The sequence below is a fragment of the Scophthalmus maximus genome, chromosome 5 (genome assembly GCF_022379125.1).
Source record: "Scophthalmus maximus strain ysfricsl-2021 chromosome 5, ASM2237912v1, whole genome shotgun sequence".
NCBI lineage: Eukaryota > Metazoa > Chordata > Actinopteri > Pleuronectiformes > Scophthalmidae > Scophthalmus > Scophthalmus maximus.
Window position 1 is genome coordinate 21619010 of NC_061519.1, and position 17950 is coordinate 21636959.

General features: G+C 43.4%; 2 protein-coding genes across 5 annotated transcripts; one reads left to right on the top strand and one right to left on the bottom strand.

The window, feature by feature from the left end:
• The first annotated feature begins 574 nt into the window (after positions 1-574).
• Positions 575-10267, top strand: phc3 (polyhomeotic homolog 3 (Drosophila)). Of its 4 annotated transcripts, none has more exons than XM_035633136.2 (14): positions 575-1057; positions 1329-1484; positions 1627-1704; positions 1811-1969; positions 2073-2159; positions 2417-2612; positions 3042-3688; positions 3775-3898; positions 4099-4424; positions 5364-5523; positions 5659-5770; positions 6870-6999; positions 7306-7600; positions 7910-10267. In XM_035633136.2, exons 1-14 carry the CDS (start codon positions 698-700, stop codon positions 8062-8064), a joined length of 2985 nt encoding a protein of 994 aa, XP_035489029.2. In that variant the 5' UTR covers positions 575-697; the 3' UTR covers positions 8065-10267. The 4 variants fall into 4 exon arrangements, with proteins under 4 accessions (XP_035489029.2, XP_047187999.1, XP_047188000.1 ...); XM_047332043.1 differs by having other exon boundaries at positions 4102-4424; XM_047332044.1 differs by having other exon boundaries at positions 2417-2588.
• On the bottom strand, positions 9669-15369 carry dapk3 (death-associated protein kinase 3). The gene is made up of 9 exons (XM_035633141.2): positions 15250-15369; positions 14235-14331; positions 12975-13335; positions 12531-12660; positions 12289-12337; positions 12168-12194; positions 11906-12058; positions 11759-11804; positions 9669-11671 (listed from the first exon to the last, which is right to left on the bottom strand). The coding sequence occupies exons 1-9, from the start codon at positions 15329-15331 to the stop codon at positions 11135-11137; spliced, it is 1482 nt and encodes a 493-aa protein (XP_035489034.1). The 5' UTR covers positions 15332-15369; the 3' UTR covers positions 9669-11134.
• Between the last annotated feature and the right edge of the window lie 2581 nt (positions 15370-17950).

Genomic DNA, 17950 nt, shown 5'->3' on the forward strand with positions numbered 1-17950 from the left:
TTATATCCTAAATAATGGGACAGTCAAGTGAACACCAGGCTGATTTTGTGGTCGTTCGGGGTTTATCGAGGTTGTCACGTCTGCGTTCGATTTGACAGAAAAAGGCTCTGCAGCAAAAAAAAAATGAATCAATATTCAACGTGAGCCATCAGCGTCCATCCTGAAATACGGCGAATATATACATATATATTGTTTCTGTTTTAAGGCTATGGTTCTTGAGGATTATTTGATTATTCTCTTGAAAATATTTCACCCATAATTGGCCGTTGGAAAATAAAACTTCCAGCATTGTAGCATCTTTGTCTCTTAACAGATGAGGCACAAAATAACACAATTATTTGAATTATTTTTCCTATTCATTGTGTCCCACAGCATGATTATCATTTACACGCAACAAATCCGTCTTTGTTTTCTTGTCGTTTGTTTTTCTAATTTGTGTATAGACTCATAATTTGAGTGACCAAGGTAAAAAAAAAAAAAAAAGACGCACAGAAAACCTCTCAGTTTAGTGTTTATATTTGTTTTTTTTTAACTTTCACACTGGTATAAAACCAATGGGGAGAGACTGGGTAAAATTCATATTATAATCATCATATTCAGGTTGTAGCACTGTGCAGCACAGTGTGGATTATCTTGTACGATTTGAACTGAACTGAAATTACATGTAGTATGTCTCCATTTAAAATCAACCAATGAAATGATGAATCAGTTTGATGAAAGTGAGAGAGAAGTGTCACTAAAACATGTCAACCTTTTTCAAAAGTTGCTATTCAACCACCTCCTGTTAATTAATGTTAGTTTCCTTTCCACAGTTTTCCCGTCACTGAATCTGTGTGTGTGTGTGTGTGTGTGTGTGTGTGTGTGTGTGTGTGTGACCTGGGAGATGGAGAGGCAGAGCCCAGGAGAGAGGCAGGCAGACACTGTTAGAGCTGTGGCCACCATCACCACCGCATCAGCTGCCGTAACCATGGCAACAGTCAGCTCCAGCAGCACCACGTGCACCCAGGCGCCCTCAGCTTCCCTCAGCCTCATCCCATCAGACAGACAGGCAGTCCAGGTAATAGACAGCACCTGCATTGAAGCTTTCACTCATCACACGCACACACACACACACACACACACACACAAACACACACACACACACACACACAAACAAACATAAACCCTACTAATTAAAAACCCCTTGTCCATCAAAGTAAGTGTTTTAAGTACTTTTCTACCAATACTACATTCCCAACATCAGATAGGGGTAAAGAAATAATGTGTTCTAAATAAGGGAAAACAATACATTTGAAATTACATGATATTTTTATGATGTCATCCGTCAGGTGATCCAGCATGCCATCCACAGACCTCAGAGCATGGCGGCCCGGTACCTGCATCAGATGTACGCAGCCCAGCAGCAGCACCTCATGCTGCGGACAGCGGCCCTGCAGCAGCACCAGCACACGCCCCAGCTGCAGAGTCTGGCCACCATACAGCAGGTCAGTGTGTAATGCAGTGGTTGTGTGTGTGTGTGTGTGTGTGTGTGTGTCATGTGTTAGTGCAAACATGAAGAGTCATTTCAATGTGAATGAAAGAGTGTGAGAGAAAAGGAAGGTATGATGCGTTCCCAATTCTTTCCAGGCTTCAATCTGTCAAAGGCAGCCTCCGCCTCCGTCCACTGGCTGTTTGGTTCAACCTCCTGTTGTTTCCCAAAGCTCAGTAAGTATCTGTGTTACCGCTATCGTCAACCTGACCACATGTATTAACCCCAGTCTCTGTTTGTTTTTGTTTTTTTACATTCCTCATCATTCCTCCCTGAATCCAGATCACTTTACCAGCATCTCCTGTGACAGCCCAGCTGGTTGGCCGCACACAAGCATCCAACTCCACTTCTGCTGCAGGTACCGTATCTCAGCAGGCCATGCTCCTGGGAAACAGACCGGCCAACTGTAACCAAGCTCAGATGTACCTCCGAACTCAGATGGTACAAAGCCTTTTCAAAAATACCTCCAGCTCCTGGTCGTACTGAAACTGCGTGACTCATCTGCCCTATTTCTATTTTTACTGAATGCGTTTTCTTCTCGCAGCTAATTCTAACTCCTGCTGCTCCAGTGGCTACCGTTCAATCAGACCTCCCAGCTGTCACCTGCTCCTCCTTACCTACCTCCTCTCAGGTACACAAAACTTTGCTAGGCACAGAATTAGAATAAGCCATGCTACAAGACTCTATATCATAGACTTCAGTATGTTACAAACCTTGAGCACAAGGCGTGTTGAAAAATTACAGGCTATCTAGTAAACACATAAGAAAAGGTAAAGTGCAGCTTGGGATTTAAATGAAGTTGCATGAAAGACGAAGGAAACAGGGCCGTCGGCGACACAGCCACTGACTTTGATAAGTGTTAAAGTGACTCTCTTTGCATATGTTCAGGTGCAGAATCTGGCTCTGCGTGCGCACTTGCCTGGAGCTCTGGCATCAGCACACAGTGTCATCCTAAAGCCATCAGCCCAGTCCCCAGCCCCGTCTCCAGCCGCCTCCTTGTCCAAGGCGTCAATCTGCGCTCTGAAGACCAACCAGCTGACTGACGCCTCGACTGAAACAGGTTCGCCCCAGATTATAACCCCGGGTGAGCCATTAATGAGGCTGAAACGAAGGTTTACTTGAGAGACCATGAGTTTCAGATGTCAGATGACAAAAACGCACAGCTAAACTGGAGATTAACCATCCCTAAACATAAGACAGGGGTTAGAGGAAATATTTAATAACACCGTTGAAGGTGAAACCTTTTCTACAGATTTGAACAAATGTAGATATTTACACGATGTAATGCAACTTATTTGATACAAAAAAAGAAAACAGGTTCTCTTTTAAGAAATATCCTCATCTATTTCTTGGCAAAGAAGTGCACTGAAAGAAGTCAGTGTTTCTTGTGACCTGTTAACCAATATGTTGCCTTTGTTAGTACATGTTATGCATCAACAGGTCAATATATTGACCCTTGGTTAGACTGTAACAGGTGCAGTTTTTTTTCTTCTATTCATCACTTTTCCTGCAGCCTTTTCTCCAGTGCAGACCCACGCTCTGGTCAAGCAGCAGCTGTCCTGTCCGTCAGGCCAGCGGGTGGCGCACCACCAGCTCATCCTCCAGCAGGCCACCGCAGGCGCCCTCAACCACAGACAGCTCCAGCCCATCGCCCTCAGAGTAGCCCCCCAGGAAACAAACTCCCACCCTCTTTCTCTGTCAGTTCAAAGACTGACTACTCCCAGCACCCAGTCACAAACCAACAGCGACCACCAAGCCCCCTCCTCCTCCTCTTCCCCTTCTTCCTCCTCTGTCACCAGCGTGTTTGCGTCATCGGCTCAGACCTCGATCCCGGCAGCCACCGTTCAGCCTCAGCCTCCTCCTCTGGTGGCGGCGCCGCAGCGTCGCACCTCGTTCCCACAAGTGCAGAATCAGCCTCCGCCTCCTCCTCCACCGCTGGTTCTCCCCAGGCTGCCCCAGAACCCGCCGGCCTCCCTCCAGAGGCTGTCCCTGCACTCGGTCCGACCTCTGTCCGTCCAGTCGGGGAAGGTGCTGCTGAGGGAGCAGGAGCTGCCTGTAGGGGAGGCCCTCGTCCAGATGCCCTACCAGAACCTTCCTCCTCCGCAGACAGTGGCCGTTGATCTGAAAGTGCATGTGGTGAGACGCAATGAAGCTCCACCGGTGAGCCTCCAATGTCCTATTTGCAGATCTGGTGTTCTCAGTGTGTTTTGGATTTGACTGAGGTTTTGTTGTGGTTTGAATTTCAGTCGGGGCAAACGTGCAAAGTGAACAGACTGAGCTCAGAGGACAGGAAAGATGAATGTTCTCCAAGTCGACAGAGAGACAGGACCCCTAGACCTCTCGTTGTGTCTCCTAAGCAAAATGGTGCAGGTAAAATACGATAATGAAAAATGAAACGAGCAAAATACAATACAACACAATCGCCACAAACTCCACTCACTAGCCAGAGGGAAAATACAGGTTTAAATAATTTTCCCCCACTAAGGAAAGTTATTTAAACCTGAATTAAACTTGAATTATTGAAATAAATCTGGTTTAACTGTCTGAGAAACGCTCTTTTATGCCTCCAGCAGTGATGGGTTCATCCCCCGTCACATCCGGTCACTCAGTGATCAGGTCACCACAGGTGGAGGATCCTTCCCAGCTCACCACCACCATCAGCATCAGCACCACCATCAGCAGCAGCAACCCTCCTCCTCCTCCTCCTCCTCCTCCTCCTCCTCCTCCACCTTCTCCTCTACCTCCTGCCATCCTCCCTGTTGCAGTAAGCGTCCCCAGCCATCCTCCCTCTGCCCCAGCCAGCCTCCCAGGAAGCCCCGACAGGATACACACAACCCACGTCCTCACACACCTCATAGAGGGCTTCGTCATCAGAGAGGGCCTGGAGCCGTTCCCAGTAAGTCCACTGCAAAAAAAAAGGCAGTCACTCAGGCCGCCAGTGAGCCTCAGTCGGTGATGGATGTTGCAGTTAAAGTTAAAACTTGTGCTTGAATCTTATAAAGTGAAAAATAGCTTTCATTTCTGGGGCCGATTTGTGTTTTGCACTTTTCGAGTGTAGGTATGATGAAGAGTGAGTCATAAAACATTTCCAGATATTTAATAGATCAGTAAATCTGGCAGGATTAAAATTGTCGTGTCAGAAGAGAAGAGTAGGGGTTTTCTCTGCATAAACACTCAATCATGACGGAGACATATCTTGCAGATGTGGCTGAGATACTGTTCCAATTCTGCCAGTGGCAACAGCTTCAGTGCAACCACACCACAACTCGACTGGAAAATATAACATGTCTTGTCAAGCGTTTTTTGTTGTTGTCTGGAAAACCAAAAGGAAAATTCAAACACAATCTGCATTTTTCCCACTGTGAAATAATCCTATGACCACAACCAGCCATGTGGCCGTTCATCTCACAGCCCCAGAACCCATTTGTTTTTCTACTGAACACGTCAAGTCGTTGATCGCGGTGGAACAGTGGTCAGCGCCGTCGCCTCACAGCAAGAAGGCTCTGGGTTTGAACCTGACAGGCAGCCAGGTCGGCATGTTCTCCATGAGTCTTTGAGGGGTTCTGTCCCCGGGTTTCCTCCCGCAGTCCGAAAAACATGCGACTTTGGTGAATTGGAAACTCTAAAAATTAGCATTTTTGTCTTCATATGTCGGCCCTGCAAAAACGCTGGCAACCTGTCCAGGGTGATTCACCTTTTCCCCAATGTCAACTGGATATTCAAAAAATACTGAATATCACCAACTACTATTTTCGTATATTCGAGATCAAGACTGTGCCACAGTGTCTAATGTCTTTCCGTATCAGTGTGTAAGGTTTTACTCCCCGCGATGCAGGTGGGTCCTTCCACGCTCTTCGGAGACCAGCAGGCTTCACTTCCAGAGTCACAGGAGATGCACGCCAACGGGAACGCAGCAGCCGAGGACAGTCCTCCGGACGCTGACCAGTCAGATTCAACAGACTCCGAGATGGAAGACGACGGCCCTGCAGCAGATGGTGAGTGGAGAGTGTGTGTGTGTGTGTGTGTGTGTGTGTGTGTGTGTGTGTGTGTGTGTGTGTGTGTGTGTGCGTGCGTGTGTGTGTGTGTGTGTGTGTGCGTGACTAACAGCTGGCCCGCTCTGAATGTTGCAGAGCTGGGGGAGAGTGTGGCAGCGGTGCTGCAGTGTGAATACTGCGGGAGCAGAGGTTATGCTCAGACGTTCCTGCGCTCCAAGCGCTTCTGCTCCATGACGTGTGTCCGAAGGTAAATACATCACAACACACACACATCCAGATGTGAATTATAACATCTCCCTGGCTCTCAGATCGTGCACTTACAACACGCCAACGAGTACAGGTAACATCAAGGACTAGTCTTTTTCTCTGTAATAATGTCAGTCTAGTGCAGAAAATGTACAACTGTGTTAATGATACAGTAAAATTCAACTGACGCCAAATTAAGTAAGGCAAAACTTTATTTCCGTGTCTTGGGCTAGTGTTAGGGTGAGGGGGTTACCTTCTGTACTGTTTCAAAGGATACAACAAATCCCATGAGAACAACAAAACAAACAACTCTTTATTATATATACTATTTAAGTGTAGAGCAGATATATATAGTCTAAAAACCAATAAAAACACACAAATGAGCCACTGTTGCACTCGGTAAAACGCAGAGTTAATGCCACAAACATAATCTTCCTGTCAGAAATAATCACCAAATGTGTATTAGTCCTCTGCTGAAAACAGTTCCCAACAAAGAGACCTTCTGTTTGACTAAAGTCTACTTCAAACGACAGTGCCCGGGTGTGTAGGATATTAAGAAAAGAAATAACTGTATTTATGACACACGCTTTAAAGATTTATGTCCTAAGCAGCGACTAATAGGCTTGAGGCTGAAGGTAAGACACAGAAAAACACAATTTTTGTATCCTTTAAAGTGGTTTATATCAGCCATGATTCAGTGTTATTGTGTTGCCTCAAGTTCACCACACCGTCTGAAGAAAGAATGAGCACCGCCCTCATCCAGCTGCTCCGAGGCAAACATCAAACGTACAACGCAGGGTGTTGCTGTCCTTGTATAAGTAAAGATTGCAAAAAAGATAAGAAGATGTATAAGGTATAAAGTCAAAATGCAGCCTGTTGCTGTGGCGGAGAGATACATGACATCTGGAGTCCATTGAGCTCGGTTGAGCTCATAAGAACAAAGTCTCAAGTGCAAAATCACTCCCAGGTTTTCCCTCCGATTCTCCGTCCAGTCATCAAAGAGAGGACAGCTCCCAGCCCAGACGTAAACCATCAGCTCAGCATCACCCAATAGCTAGTATCTAATGTCTCATACTTCGTGGCTGACTCTCTGTGTTTAGGTTCAGCGTGAGCTGCACCAAGCGCATCACCATGCTGAGAGCAGGCCGCTGGGGTCACAGGCCAATGGGCAGGAGAGGACGACCCCCCGGCAGAGTCAACGGAGCCTCCAGGGAATATTTCCAGACACGGGTCAGTTCGTATCGTCTACCTGTTGTTCCTGCATACAGGAAGAGTACAGAAGTGCTGCAGGGATCACTGGTGCTAAAGGCCGGCTGCTGTCTGAGGAACAGCCACATCTGATGGGTTTTTTAGTTTATTTTTTCCAGGCACCGTGGTCCACCATGCAACATTAAAAACCCCTTCCATGCATTACTTCTTTTAAATGACACATTTATTTTCGAAAAAAAATATCATGAAATCATCGCATCAAATGTGGAAGAACAATTGAAGTAGTCGAACCCTAAAACACACGGATATTGTCTTTGCGCTCCGCAGACTCGTGGGCCATGTGCCTCGGAGCACGACCAGCGGTGCTCACCGAGAGAGGCGGAAGAGGAGGATGAGGAAGAGGAGGCGCAGGAGGCGGAGGAGGACGAGGAGATGGAGGAAGATGAGCCTCCCGTTCCCATGAAGACCAGGCTCAGGAAGCAGGCCGAGAGGCAGAGAGACAGGGAGCGAGAGGAGCAGAGGACGCCGGAGACAATCAGTGTCTCTGACGGAGAGGAAGACGCCGGCCGGCCGGCCCAGTGGAACGTGGAGCAAGTGTTTTCTTTCATCAGCTCCCTGCCAGGTACGCCGGGGTTTTTTTTTTTTCCACAAATTCTGTCCAGCTTCACTATTGAAAAAAAATAAAAGGCATGAATCTAATAATCTAATAATATAAATTATTCTACTAGAGCTGTGGGAAATAATATTGGTTATTTATTCATTTATTTGATACCCCTCAAATTAATTTTTGATCTTGATAATGAAAACAATCAATAGTTGCAGCCCTTCATAAATAGTCACATAAAGGTCAGAGCAAGTCTACAAATATCATCAAAATGACCAGGGGACACTCACTCTGTTCATTCCAGTCTCTGTCTTCTCTCCTCTCCAGGCGGTCAGGGCGTAGCGGGGGAGTTTCGCTCCCAGGAGATCGACGGACAGGCTCTGATGCTGCTCACGGAGGATCACCTGCTGAGCACCATGAACCTCAAACTGGGACCTGCCCTGAAACTCTGTGCCCACATCAACTCTCTGAAGGACGCATGAGCTTTTGACATGAAAAACAACAATAATGTGTTGTTTGTTTTTAAAGTCTCCATTACTCCAGCTTAAACACAGAGCAGATCATGAACTAGACTGAAATCATGAACTCACAGACGTCGTTTTCCTGAGATCACTGCCAAGGACTTCACCCCTGACACCTCCAGCTGTTCCCAGCTGTCAGACTGTCACACTGAAGTCCACTGGATCGTCGCAGCTTTATTTGAACACACAGATGAGCAGTTTTACTCTTTTACCTCTGGTTATTCCATCGTAGTGATTGTAGCAGTTTGGCTCCAGTTATCCATTTGTTTCAAAATGGTTTTTAAAAGTACTTTCTATCATTTTTTTTTTATCAAACAAAGAGGATAACTTAAAATGTTACATTATTACACAAAGGATGCTGTACAATTTCAAGGTTTACAAAGCAGATGGTAGAATTTGATACATTTATCATCAGCATTCAGTTGTTAAAAACTTATGAAAACTAACTGATGAAAAGGTTATTTATTGTTGTTATTATTGTATTATTGCTATAATTAAAATATAAATAAAACTAATTGTAAAAAAAAATGATTAAAGAAACTTTTATGTTGTCAAAAAATGACACTTTGATATGATAATAACTCTTTTGTGAGAAAGATTTAAAAGGCAGAACTTTGACTGGTGAAGAAAAAAAACAACACAGAAATGATCCGAAAGCATTTTCTGCTCTAAGTGGAAACTCATTTCAGGAGCGTTCTGTAAATATATAATAATAATGATTACATTTTACATGGTTTTATTCATTTTAATCAATTAAAGGATCTGATTACTTTCCTCCAGCACTGCAGCTGCAGAGAAATAAAAGAAAAGAAAAACACCTTGTGAGTTTAAGGGGGGAAAAAATTCTCTCACCTCAGTTTTTACATTTATGAGATAAACAGCGATTCTTCCTGCTCTTCATGATGCAGTATTATTGTTATATCACCACCAGAGGGCCTTCTTGATGCTTTTTCTTGGGGGGGGGGGGACTACACACAACGAGAGGTCTAGGGGTCCTGTCTCTCTGTCGACTTGGAGAGCATTCATCTTTCCTGTCCTCTGAGCTCAGTCTGTTCACACATTTTTAGCTAAAAGTCAACTGTGGATGTGACAGTTTGTTGTTACACTTAAATATCTTAACTGGAAAAAAAACAGAACAGTAATAACTTTGGCAGACAATCTCCATAGACCATATGTTGTTGTTTTTTCTAGTGTACAAAAATGTGTCTGACAAATATTACCAACTCTCTGTTAAGCCTGTCACATTTCTCCCCCTTTTTCATATCTTCATATGAAAGATATAAAGACAAATACATAAAAAAATTGTATGGAAAATAATACAGAACAGGAGAAATAAATAAACTACCACCACATAAGTTTACCATTCTGATTACTGAGGACAATATGGGCTGTCAGTAAAAAAACCCTGCAATTTAAATATAATTTTGATTCCTAATCTGTGTAGGTATTTGCATATTTCTATTTTTTGCCCGAATAATAATCTCACTATTCCATAAGTGCAGACATAATTCAGTTCAAGTGATTAGTGCCCATTCACACAATAACAACACATAAGTAAGACATGGTTACAGTTATAGCTTTTTTTTTATTTGACACAAACTGTGACATTTAATTTTCACGCCTTGGAGACAGATTAAAATATATATTTTTGGAACATTGCTATAATTATTTTAAGTGCAAAGGAGTACAGTTCTCTACAAAAAATACTATGGACTATATCATATACGTTCTATCTATGCTATACACACACTGGGGAATGTGTTGTCTGGATGTGAAACTTATCGCTGGAATGTTTCAAAAGTGTGCAGGGATGGGACCTGAATGGAAAACAGTAAGAAAAAAAACTAACATACAGTTTACAGAGAGTTTAAAATTTCCATGCACACTATTTGGTTTACAAGGCTACTGTGCAAAAAGTCGTTGCATTTAAGACATTGAGCGATATCAACGTGATAGAAATGTCATTAACTCAGCCACGGATGAGAGCTCGCTAGAAGCAATGAGGTCGATAAGTTTTACAGGCACCGCTAAGAGGAGTTGGTACATTCTCAAATCTGGTAACGCTTCATTTTACAGGTCCGCGAGTTCTGATTCATTCTCGGATAATTTCCTCAAAGGGTTTCCAGGAAGTAACCATGTAGTCTGGTAATAATTACAGGTGAAATAGACTAAATAAAAATAAAACGTGTCTGCAAACAAACACAATTACGCGAATATAAAAAGGATAACGTTACCAACAATAAAGGAATGATTAATAAAGAGGTTTAAATAGAGCAAAACATTTCATGTTAACACATGACATGACATTCTCGATAATTATTACCACACTGCGCGTTAGTTTCCAGGAAACTTTTTAAGAAATTCATAAATAACGGGACCTGTAAAACAAAGCACTGCCCTAAGACGTTATGTTTATTGCATTTTTTTACAGTCGACACTCTGTCCCGACACACAAGAGAAATTTAATATCAGCTGCAATTCAAATCTGAAATGTATGTAACCGGATAAATAAATACCCCTGAATTCTGTGCAGACTTGACACTATATCAGCTGAATGTTGTGAAGCTTTCTCACATGACAAATAAGCATGTGTCTATGATTTATAAAGCTGGAGAAAATTCAGGTGTAATTTAGTTTCTAGAATGATAACGAGGGGTAATAAACAAAAGAAAAAAAAAGCCTTCTGCATAAGCAAAACCAACAAAGGCAGAAAAAGCAACGGTAGTTTGCAAAATGATTCTGTTAACTGTAATGCAAGACAGCGGAATTACAGTACATGAAACCCCCCAAATAATAAATTATAATATTAATAAAACACAGGAATGAGCCTCTTCGTGTGGGAATGGGTTCAGTTTACTGCCTGTCTGCTTCTTGCTGGTTTTTCTCAAGCGTGACACATAAAGGAGGTGGAACATCTTTCCTGACGGGAAGCAGCAGCGTAGCTTATGGTGACGACTGACCCGAGAAGACGACGGGCAGGAGGATGCTTGAGAATAAAAACGTCATTGTCGGGACACCAGCTCAGCCCAGCTCAGGCCAAGCTGACGGAGCTGAGCCCGTCCTTCTCCGCAGATATGGACTTGACCAGCTCTTCCACCCAGCGGACCTCTGAGGCCACCTGCTCAGCTAGGACCTCGTAGCGGTTCTCCAGGCGGCCAAACTTGCGCTTCAGGATGTTGGCGGTCTGCATGGTGACACGGGTGTCCTCCTGGCACTTCTTGCGCTGCGACTGGGAGCGCTGCAGCTCCTGGCGGATGTGGCTCAGGTCGCTGGAGATGCTCTGGTTCTCCTCCTTGTACCAGCCCTCTTTCTCCTCGTAGATGGACAGCAGCGCTGCCACGTCCTCCTGGCACGAGCGCTGGTTGCGCTCCAGGTCTCTGAGGCCCTCCTCCGCTGCCGCAATCTCCTCCAGCACCTGGGAGAAGCGCTCAAAGTTGACATAGGTGTTGTTTGGCGGCATGCTGGAGTGGGACTTGATGGTGTACTCCTTCAGACGAGTGGTCTTCAGGCGCCGGCGCTCGGGCTTGTGGTCCCTCTCCTCCGGACGCACGTTCCGCCTCTTAATCACCTGGAGAGGAAAAAAATCCAAGGGGTGGAAATAAGAATTGTAATTCTGATAAGATACCCTGACTGATACTGATAATAAACCACCCACCTTAATCCAGGGGTGTTCGAGACTGTCATCAATTGTCATTCTCTTCCTGCAGAGGAGAAAATGTGAGAGTTTAGACTTTCATGCGTTTACAGAGCAGAGATTTCTCTGTCCATTTTCTTTGTGACATCGATGTTAAAATCTTCTCACTTTGGATCCTTGACTAACAGGCGGCGTATGAAGTCTTTGGCCAGCTCGCTGGTGTTGCTGAAATACTCCTCGTCGAAGTCGTAGTTGACCCCTGAGATGTTGGTCAGGGTCTCTTGCTTGGTCTCGCCCAGAAACGGCGACGCTCCACTCAACCTGACGGATATGAGAGAGACTTTGCTTTTGGGCCGCGACCATACGGAGGAGTGAAGTGATTTCTGATTTACACAAATGACAACGAGCCGGTCGTGATTTTACTACTCACAGGATGTACGTGATCACTCCGATGCTCCTGTGGAGAAGAGAGGAAACCACACATGAGTGGAAACTGTGTAGCGTATACAGCTTCAGAGAGAGAAAAAAACAAATACATGTTGACATCTTACCACATGTCCGCCTCCAGTCCAAGTGGCTCATAGTTGACTATTTCTGGCGCTGTGAAGCACAGAGGAATGAACGCTTTAATTCAAACCAGATGTGGAGATCTGAACAACACACTAATCCCACTTGCCAGCGTGGGCACGAACGAGCACAAAGAGCTGCTGATTTGGGATTTTTTTTCCAAAGAGGAACATTTTTTGCGTGTGTGTAAAATGGATATACGCAGGAGGGGGAAACGGGATCTCACCAACAAACTCTGGTGTTCCAAAAATGTTCTTGAACTCGTTTCCTGCTTTGATCTGATGAGCGATCCCGAAGTCGATCAGTTTGATCCTGGGGTTGGGGACATTCTTGTCCAGCAGCATGATGTTCTCGGGCTTAGAAATAAAACCAAGGGGAGGAGGAAATATTCGAAATAAGTACACATGTATAGAGAGTATTACAGTATTAAAGTAGCAGCTGATTAATTTTCTTTTCAGTTTCCGGTTGTACGCGGCCCGTATACTGTGTATATACTTCTTTCCCACAGGCAGCAGGGGAAGCCTCGTGTGTCCTATGCTACCGATGGAAAAACCCTGTCAGAAGTGCCAGACACTGAGAGTACAACAGAAACTTCCTCTAACACCTCAACTGAACTTCTCTCCAACATGCCAATGACGACCGGAGAGTCTTAACCACACAGAGTGCTGACCTTGAGGTCAAAGTGAGCGATTCGCTTGGAGTGAAGATACTGAACGCCGTCCAGAATCTGTTTGAGGAACTGGGTAGCCTCCTCCTCCGTCAGAGACTCCTTCTCGGCCAGGAAGTCGAACAGCTCTCCCCCAGACACCAGCTCCAGGATCAGGATCACGTCCGTCTTGTTCTCGTAGATGTCGTGCAGGGTGATGATGTTGCTGTGCTGGATCTCCCGTAGGATATTGACCTCCCGCTCAATCTCCTCGCGGCTCACCCCCCGCCGGCTGGACGACAGCCTCCGCTTCTTGATGAACTTGGCAGCGTACTCGATGGCCGTGCTCTTCTCCTTGCACTTGCGAACAATTGCAAACTGTCCGCTGTGGCAAGACAAGAACAGAGAGATGTGAAAAGATGTGAGATGACTTGGTGGTAATGACATTTTTGCAGTGATCTTGTGACCCCACAGAAATTAGCGAGGGGTCACAACGTAAGGTCCCGGACCCTGGGTAACACTACACTAAGTGCTGGATTTATGAGACATAATGACTAATAGAATCGTTGGTGATAAAAAATAGTTAGATGTGATGGTAAGGAGAAACAACTATTACTGTAATTAGAAATAATGGAAATAGTGACTTAATAGCAACCAACAAAATGTGGTTTTAAAAGGTAAAGAATAGAAAACACTGCTAACACAAACAATAAACACACACACACACACACACACGCATACACACACGCAAACACACAAACAAAGGCACACACAGACACACACTATGTGTCCTGTCCTTTCCTTTAAAGACACAACACCACAGCAGAGGTGGAAAAGCGCACCGAGAGACAGTGATGTCATTTTCTTTGCTGCATTACTGCAGAAAATAGCCAAGGTACAAGGTTGAGTTCAAGCTACTCACACACAGTGTAAACAGATGATTAAATATGATGCTGACTCAGAAGTTTGGGATGGACTGCAGCTCACATCTGGCATCAACAGAGTACACCTCACGTAACCATGTGTCATTCGATTACACTTTACACCTTTGTTTTTATTCATAGAAAAACTATTTAGATCGTTTTTTTCCCAATTCACAAAACCCTACAGACATCATGTGGGACATATGACTCTCTAATGACCTTCAAACATACAGTACACACTAATGAACAGAACATATAGCATCATTGCTGTCATCCAGCAGTTAAGCACACGTTAAGGCCAAGTATGAGTGTTTCAGACACAAACACGATGAAAGAAGAAGAAGAAGTCAGCACAACATACCTGCCCAGCTCCTCTCCCATCTCATAATGCAACTCGACATCCTCTTGCCTGAAGCCAGCCATGGTGCGACGGGACGGGAGCGATGCCTCCAGATTCACTGGAGGAGAAGAAGAAGCAGAAAAAGATATTAAAATGTTGAACAGGCATCACACAGTGACCAAAAATAAAAGCACGTAACAGGGTCTGGACTGAGTTAAAAGTCTCTGTCAAAAGGTCAGAATAACCATCAGTTCACTTCTTATTACCTGCGATTCTTTTTCCTCCTTATTTGGCCTGAATCAAAACAGCTGGAGTTTTCACAGACTCTCTGGCTGATGTCAGACTTCTTACATACCAGACCTACTGACATCATCACCACCTCCTCCTCCTCCTCCTCCTCCCTGGACCATCCGTCTCTGACTCAGTTAAAGGGACTGGGGGGGGGGGGGGGGGGGTTCAGCTACAGCTCTCATGAATGTGCTTATTCTCTTGTTTAAATCTTTATTTTTGTGACTGAACTAGTTTTTTTTTTATAATTAAAACAAAACAAATCAGCACACGTTTTAAACAGGTCACTTTCTGATCCTGGCTGCTCACACACCGGTGAGCGCTGATAAAGGTTCCGAGCAAGAGTCGCGAATCTGCCGCTTGTGTTACAGGAAGTGAGCCGCGGCAGAGACGTTTCCCCAGTGGAGACGCGTAAGTAAAAGAGCAACATAAGGTTGGAGCTTATTGACACAAACACAATAGGACATGGGAAGTTATAACATGTGAACTTTTCCCCAAAATTAAAAGAAATCGTGGTATTTTCAAGGGGGAGGAAATATGAAGGGACACCCAGCGGCGGAAGACGGCTAACGCTAGCTTCGCTGCCGTAACTAGCAAACGTACAGTAAAAAAAACAACCTCACCGGTTATCGCTTGCTTGACACTTCAGTTGGGGAATATAAACGATTAATAGCCCTGAAATATTGTCAGCGACGTTTATGCTTAATCAAATACAACTTTAAAAAACAAGACCACAGCGGACACTCACCGTTCAGCTCGGCTACGAGAGCTGCATTCCTCTGCCGACTGGTGTGAAGGCTGAGCGGCGTCAAGCAGCCGTTGTGAAACATCGGACTTCCGGTTCTGTGGTTCAAAATAAAAGCATCGTCGGTTAATGGATAATCCTTGCTAGCCTTCCAAGTGACATTGAGCTGTTTAAGGTGAGACCACGTATCTTTGGTGTGCTTCTTCTTCTTTCCTTTTACTTCATACAATCGCGAATAAATGCAGTTTTGTCCACAATCTGTTTTTTGTTTTCTGAAGTAACACAGAAAACATACCTAGATTATTTAAAGTCTCTTCACTCAACATTTGTCTTGCTTAACCTGGATGTTTGCAGAATACTGTATTTATGGGCACCAGATGGTTGTTTTGTTTTCAATTTCATCCTGCTGAATTTATACATTACATGCGTTGGGCAGTGATGCTTAAAGAAAGTTGTGAAAAGTTATAAAAATGTTGTTTTTTTAACATACAATTTAAGCAAAAAATGTGTCTTTTTATTTGGTTAATCTGTTCATTTCAGTGTATGTGTCATGCACAGTTAAAATCAAATATACATACACACATGTGCAGAGTAGCAATCAGATGTAATGTAGGTTCTAATGTAGGTTTATCTGCGTTTCTACGTTGCTTGCTTTTGGGTTTTCATAATCCTGGGATTTTCACCACATTAGATGCCGTGATGCAGAGCACCCAATCACAGTCTTCTTCCAGCAATTGTTCAGTAAGAACAGAAATTTATGATTTTATTTCTTCCCCTAACAAAACCAAAGTACAGCAGGCTAACTGTGAGCCCACACAGGAACCGGCGTTAGTGTTGTGAAGGCAGAAATTGTTCTAGTTCCGGTGCTGCTGTGTCGCTTGCCTGCAGGTAAATGTGCAGCAGAAGGACGGACATATGGAATGACATCATGCCGAGTGAATCATCCCGCTGCAGTACGTCAACGAAAAACAAGATCCAGCATGCTCCAGCCAAGATTACTGAGTTACTGAGGTCATGCAGACATCACTAATCACGAAACACTGGTTGCCCCTGGAGACAAATATTTGATTAAAGAGAATATGCCATGTCGTCTGAGTTTGTTTAAAAAAGTTAGATAAAAGTTAGTCTTGGCAGTGTTGCTGATAAGTGGCTATAAGCTGCTAATAAACAGAATTGCTGTGGTCGTCGTAGTAGTAGTAGTATGTGTGTGTGTGTGTGTGAGAGAGAGAGAGAGAGAGAGAGAGAGAGAGAGAGAGAGAGAGAGAGAACTGGAGGGGAGATAACGTGTCAGAGATATTGAGTTGGGGAGAAAAACTGAGATTAAAGACAGAAGTTTTATTCATATGCTCCAATAAGAATAGGCCTCAGGCAAGCACACACATACTCAAATCAATTGTAATTTATACACATATACCAAGAAATAATTATAATATTATCAAAACCACATCAAGTAGGGTTATGGATCATATATTGTATATGGGTAAATAGCAGCTACAGACAATTGTGCTAAATTATAATATATAAATGTGCCAAAACAGTAGGCCTATACCAGATTTACTGCACAGAATTGTGTATAATGCTCACTGTCTATTAAGATTATTCAATGCCCATCTATTGATTTTTATTTGTTTTGTTTTGGGGTTGTTGTTTTTTTGGTCTGGCTGGCAGCATATCCATATCCATATTTCTATTCATTTTTTAAAATTTGTGTGTACAAACCTTTTGATGTGTACAATGGACTGTTTTAATTATCCTTATATTAATAAAATAATTAAATTATAAAGTACATGACACCAGTAGATCCATGCACGATATAAAATGATTTATCCTGTGCGCACAAGTTTGCTGTTGAAAAAAGCCAAAGGCTGCATCGATTAGAGGTTACACTGGAGTCTGTAGGCTGCAATTACAGTGGAAATAGAGGGTTGTGGATGGAAAGCAGAGCTGTGGCCTTTCTTATTTCCTGGTTGCAGTGATTGAGTATGCTGGGAATAACCTACCACCCTGTGAATTATTGCAAGCAGATATGCAGCACACAGGAGGTTTTATTCAATGAGGAATCTCTTGTCACCTGAAACAAAAATCTGGATCTGTAAAGAGCTTTGACAGAAGTTTATCACTGAAAAAAACACGGAAAGACTGAAATCAACTCAGTGAATAGCAAAAAAAACTAAAAGAAACTAAATGACAGAAAGTAGAATAGATCAAATAAAATAAAAGGCAAAACATATTTATATCCAGTTTACACATCTCTCCATAATTGAATTAGCAATTTTATGTTTTTGTTGTGTTTTGGTACACAACTGTGATTTCCAACAAATTCAATCAAATATGATACAAATCCATTTCCTTTTTGGATCCTATACTTCAGTTAAGTTATTAGTAATACAGTCATGAAATACAACTCAGAATACCAAAACTAATGTCCAAGTTTAGAATGAGTAATTATTATTATTATTATTATTTTGTATTGAATCAGAACATGAAATCAGTCAATCAGTTGAGGAAAGTAACAAAGTATATTGACCCAAGTACTGTACTTAGGTACAGTTTGGCGACTCTTGTAATTTACAGTACTTGAGTGTTTCTAACTTATATTACCGTGTATTTCTACTTCACTAGGTTTCAGTAGCAAATATTTACATTTTGATTGATCTGATTCAGATTTGATCAGTTTATACAAGATCTTAGCTATAGATTAAAC

What these genes read in the sequence shown, in the direction of transcription:
- phc3 (XM_035633136.2), top strand. Translation starts at nt 698, where the DNA reads ATGATGAATCAGTTTGATGAAAGTGAGAGAGAAGTGTCACTAAAACAT. An exon ending in GGGAATATTTCCAGACACGG is followed by an intron (nt 7,000 to 7,305) that starts GTCAGTTCGTAT and finishes TGCGCTCCGCAG; the next exon opens with ACTCGTGGGCCATGTGCCTC. An exon ending in TTTCATCAGCTCCCTGCCAG is followed by an intron (nt 7,601 to 7,909) that starts GTACGCCGGGGT and finishes TCTCCTCTCCAG; the next exon opens with GCGGTCAGGGCGTAGCGGGG.
- dapk3 (XM_035633141.2), bottom strand. Translation starts at nt 15,331, where the DNA reads ATGTTTCACAACGGCTGCTTGACGCCGCTCAGCCTTCACACCAGTCGG. An exon ending in ATGGGAGAGGAGCTGGGCAG is followed by an intron (nt 13,336 to 14,234) that starts GTATGTTGTGCT and finishes GTCTTGCCACAG; the next exon opens with CGGACAGTTTGCAATTGTTC. An exon ending in GGAGTGATCACGTACATCCT is followed by an intron (nt 12,059 to 12,167) that starts GTGAGTAGTAAA and finishes CATATCCGTCAG; the next exon opens with GTTGAGTGGAGCGTCGCCGT.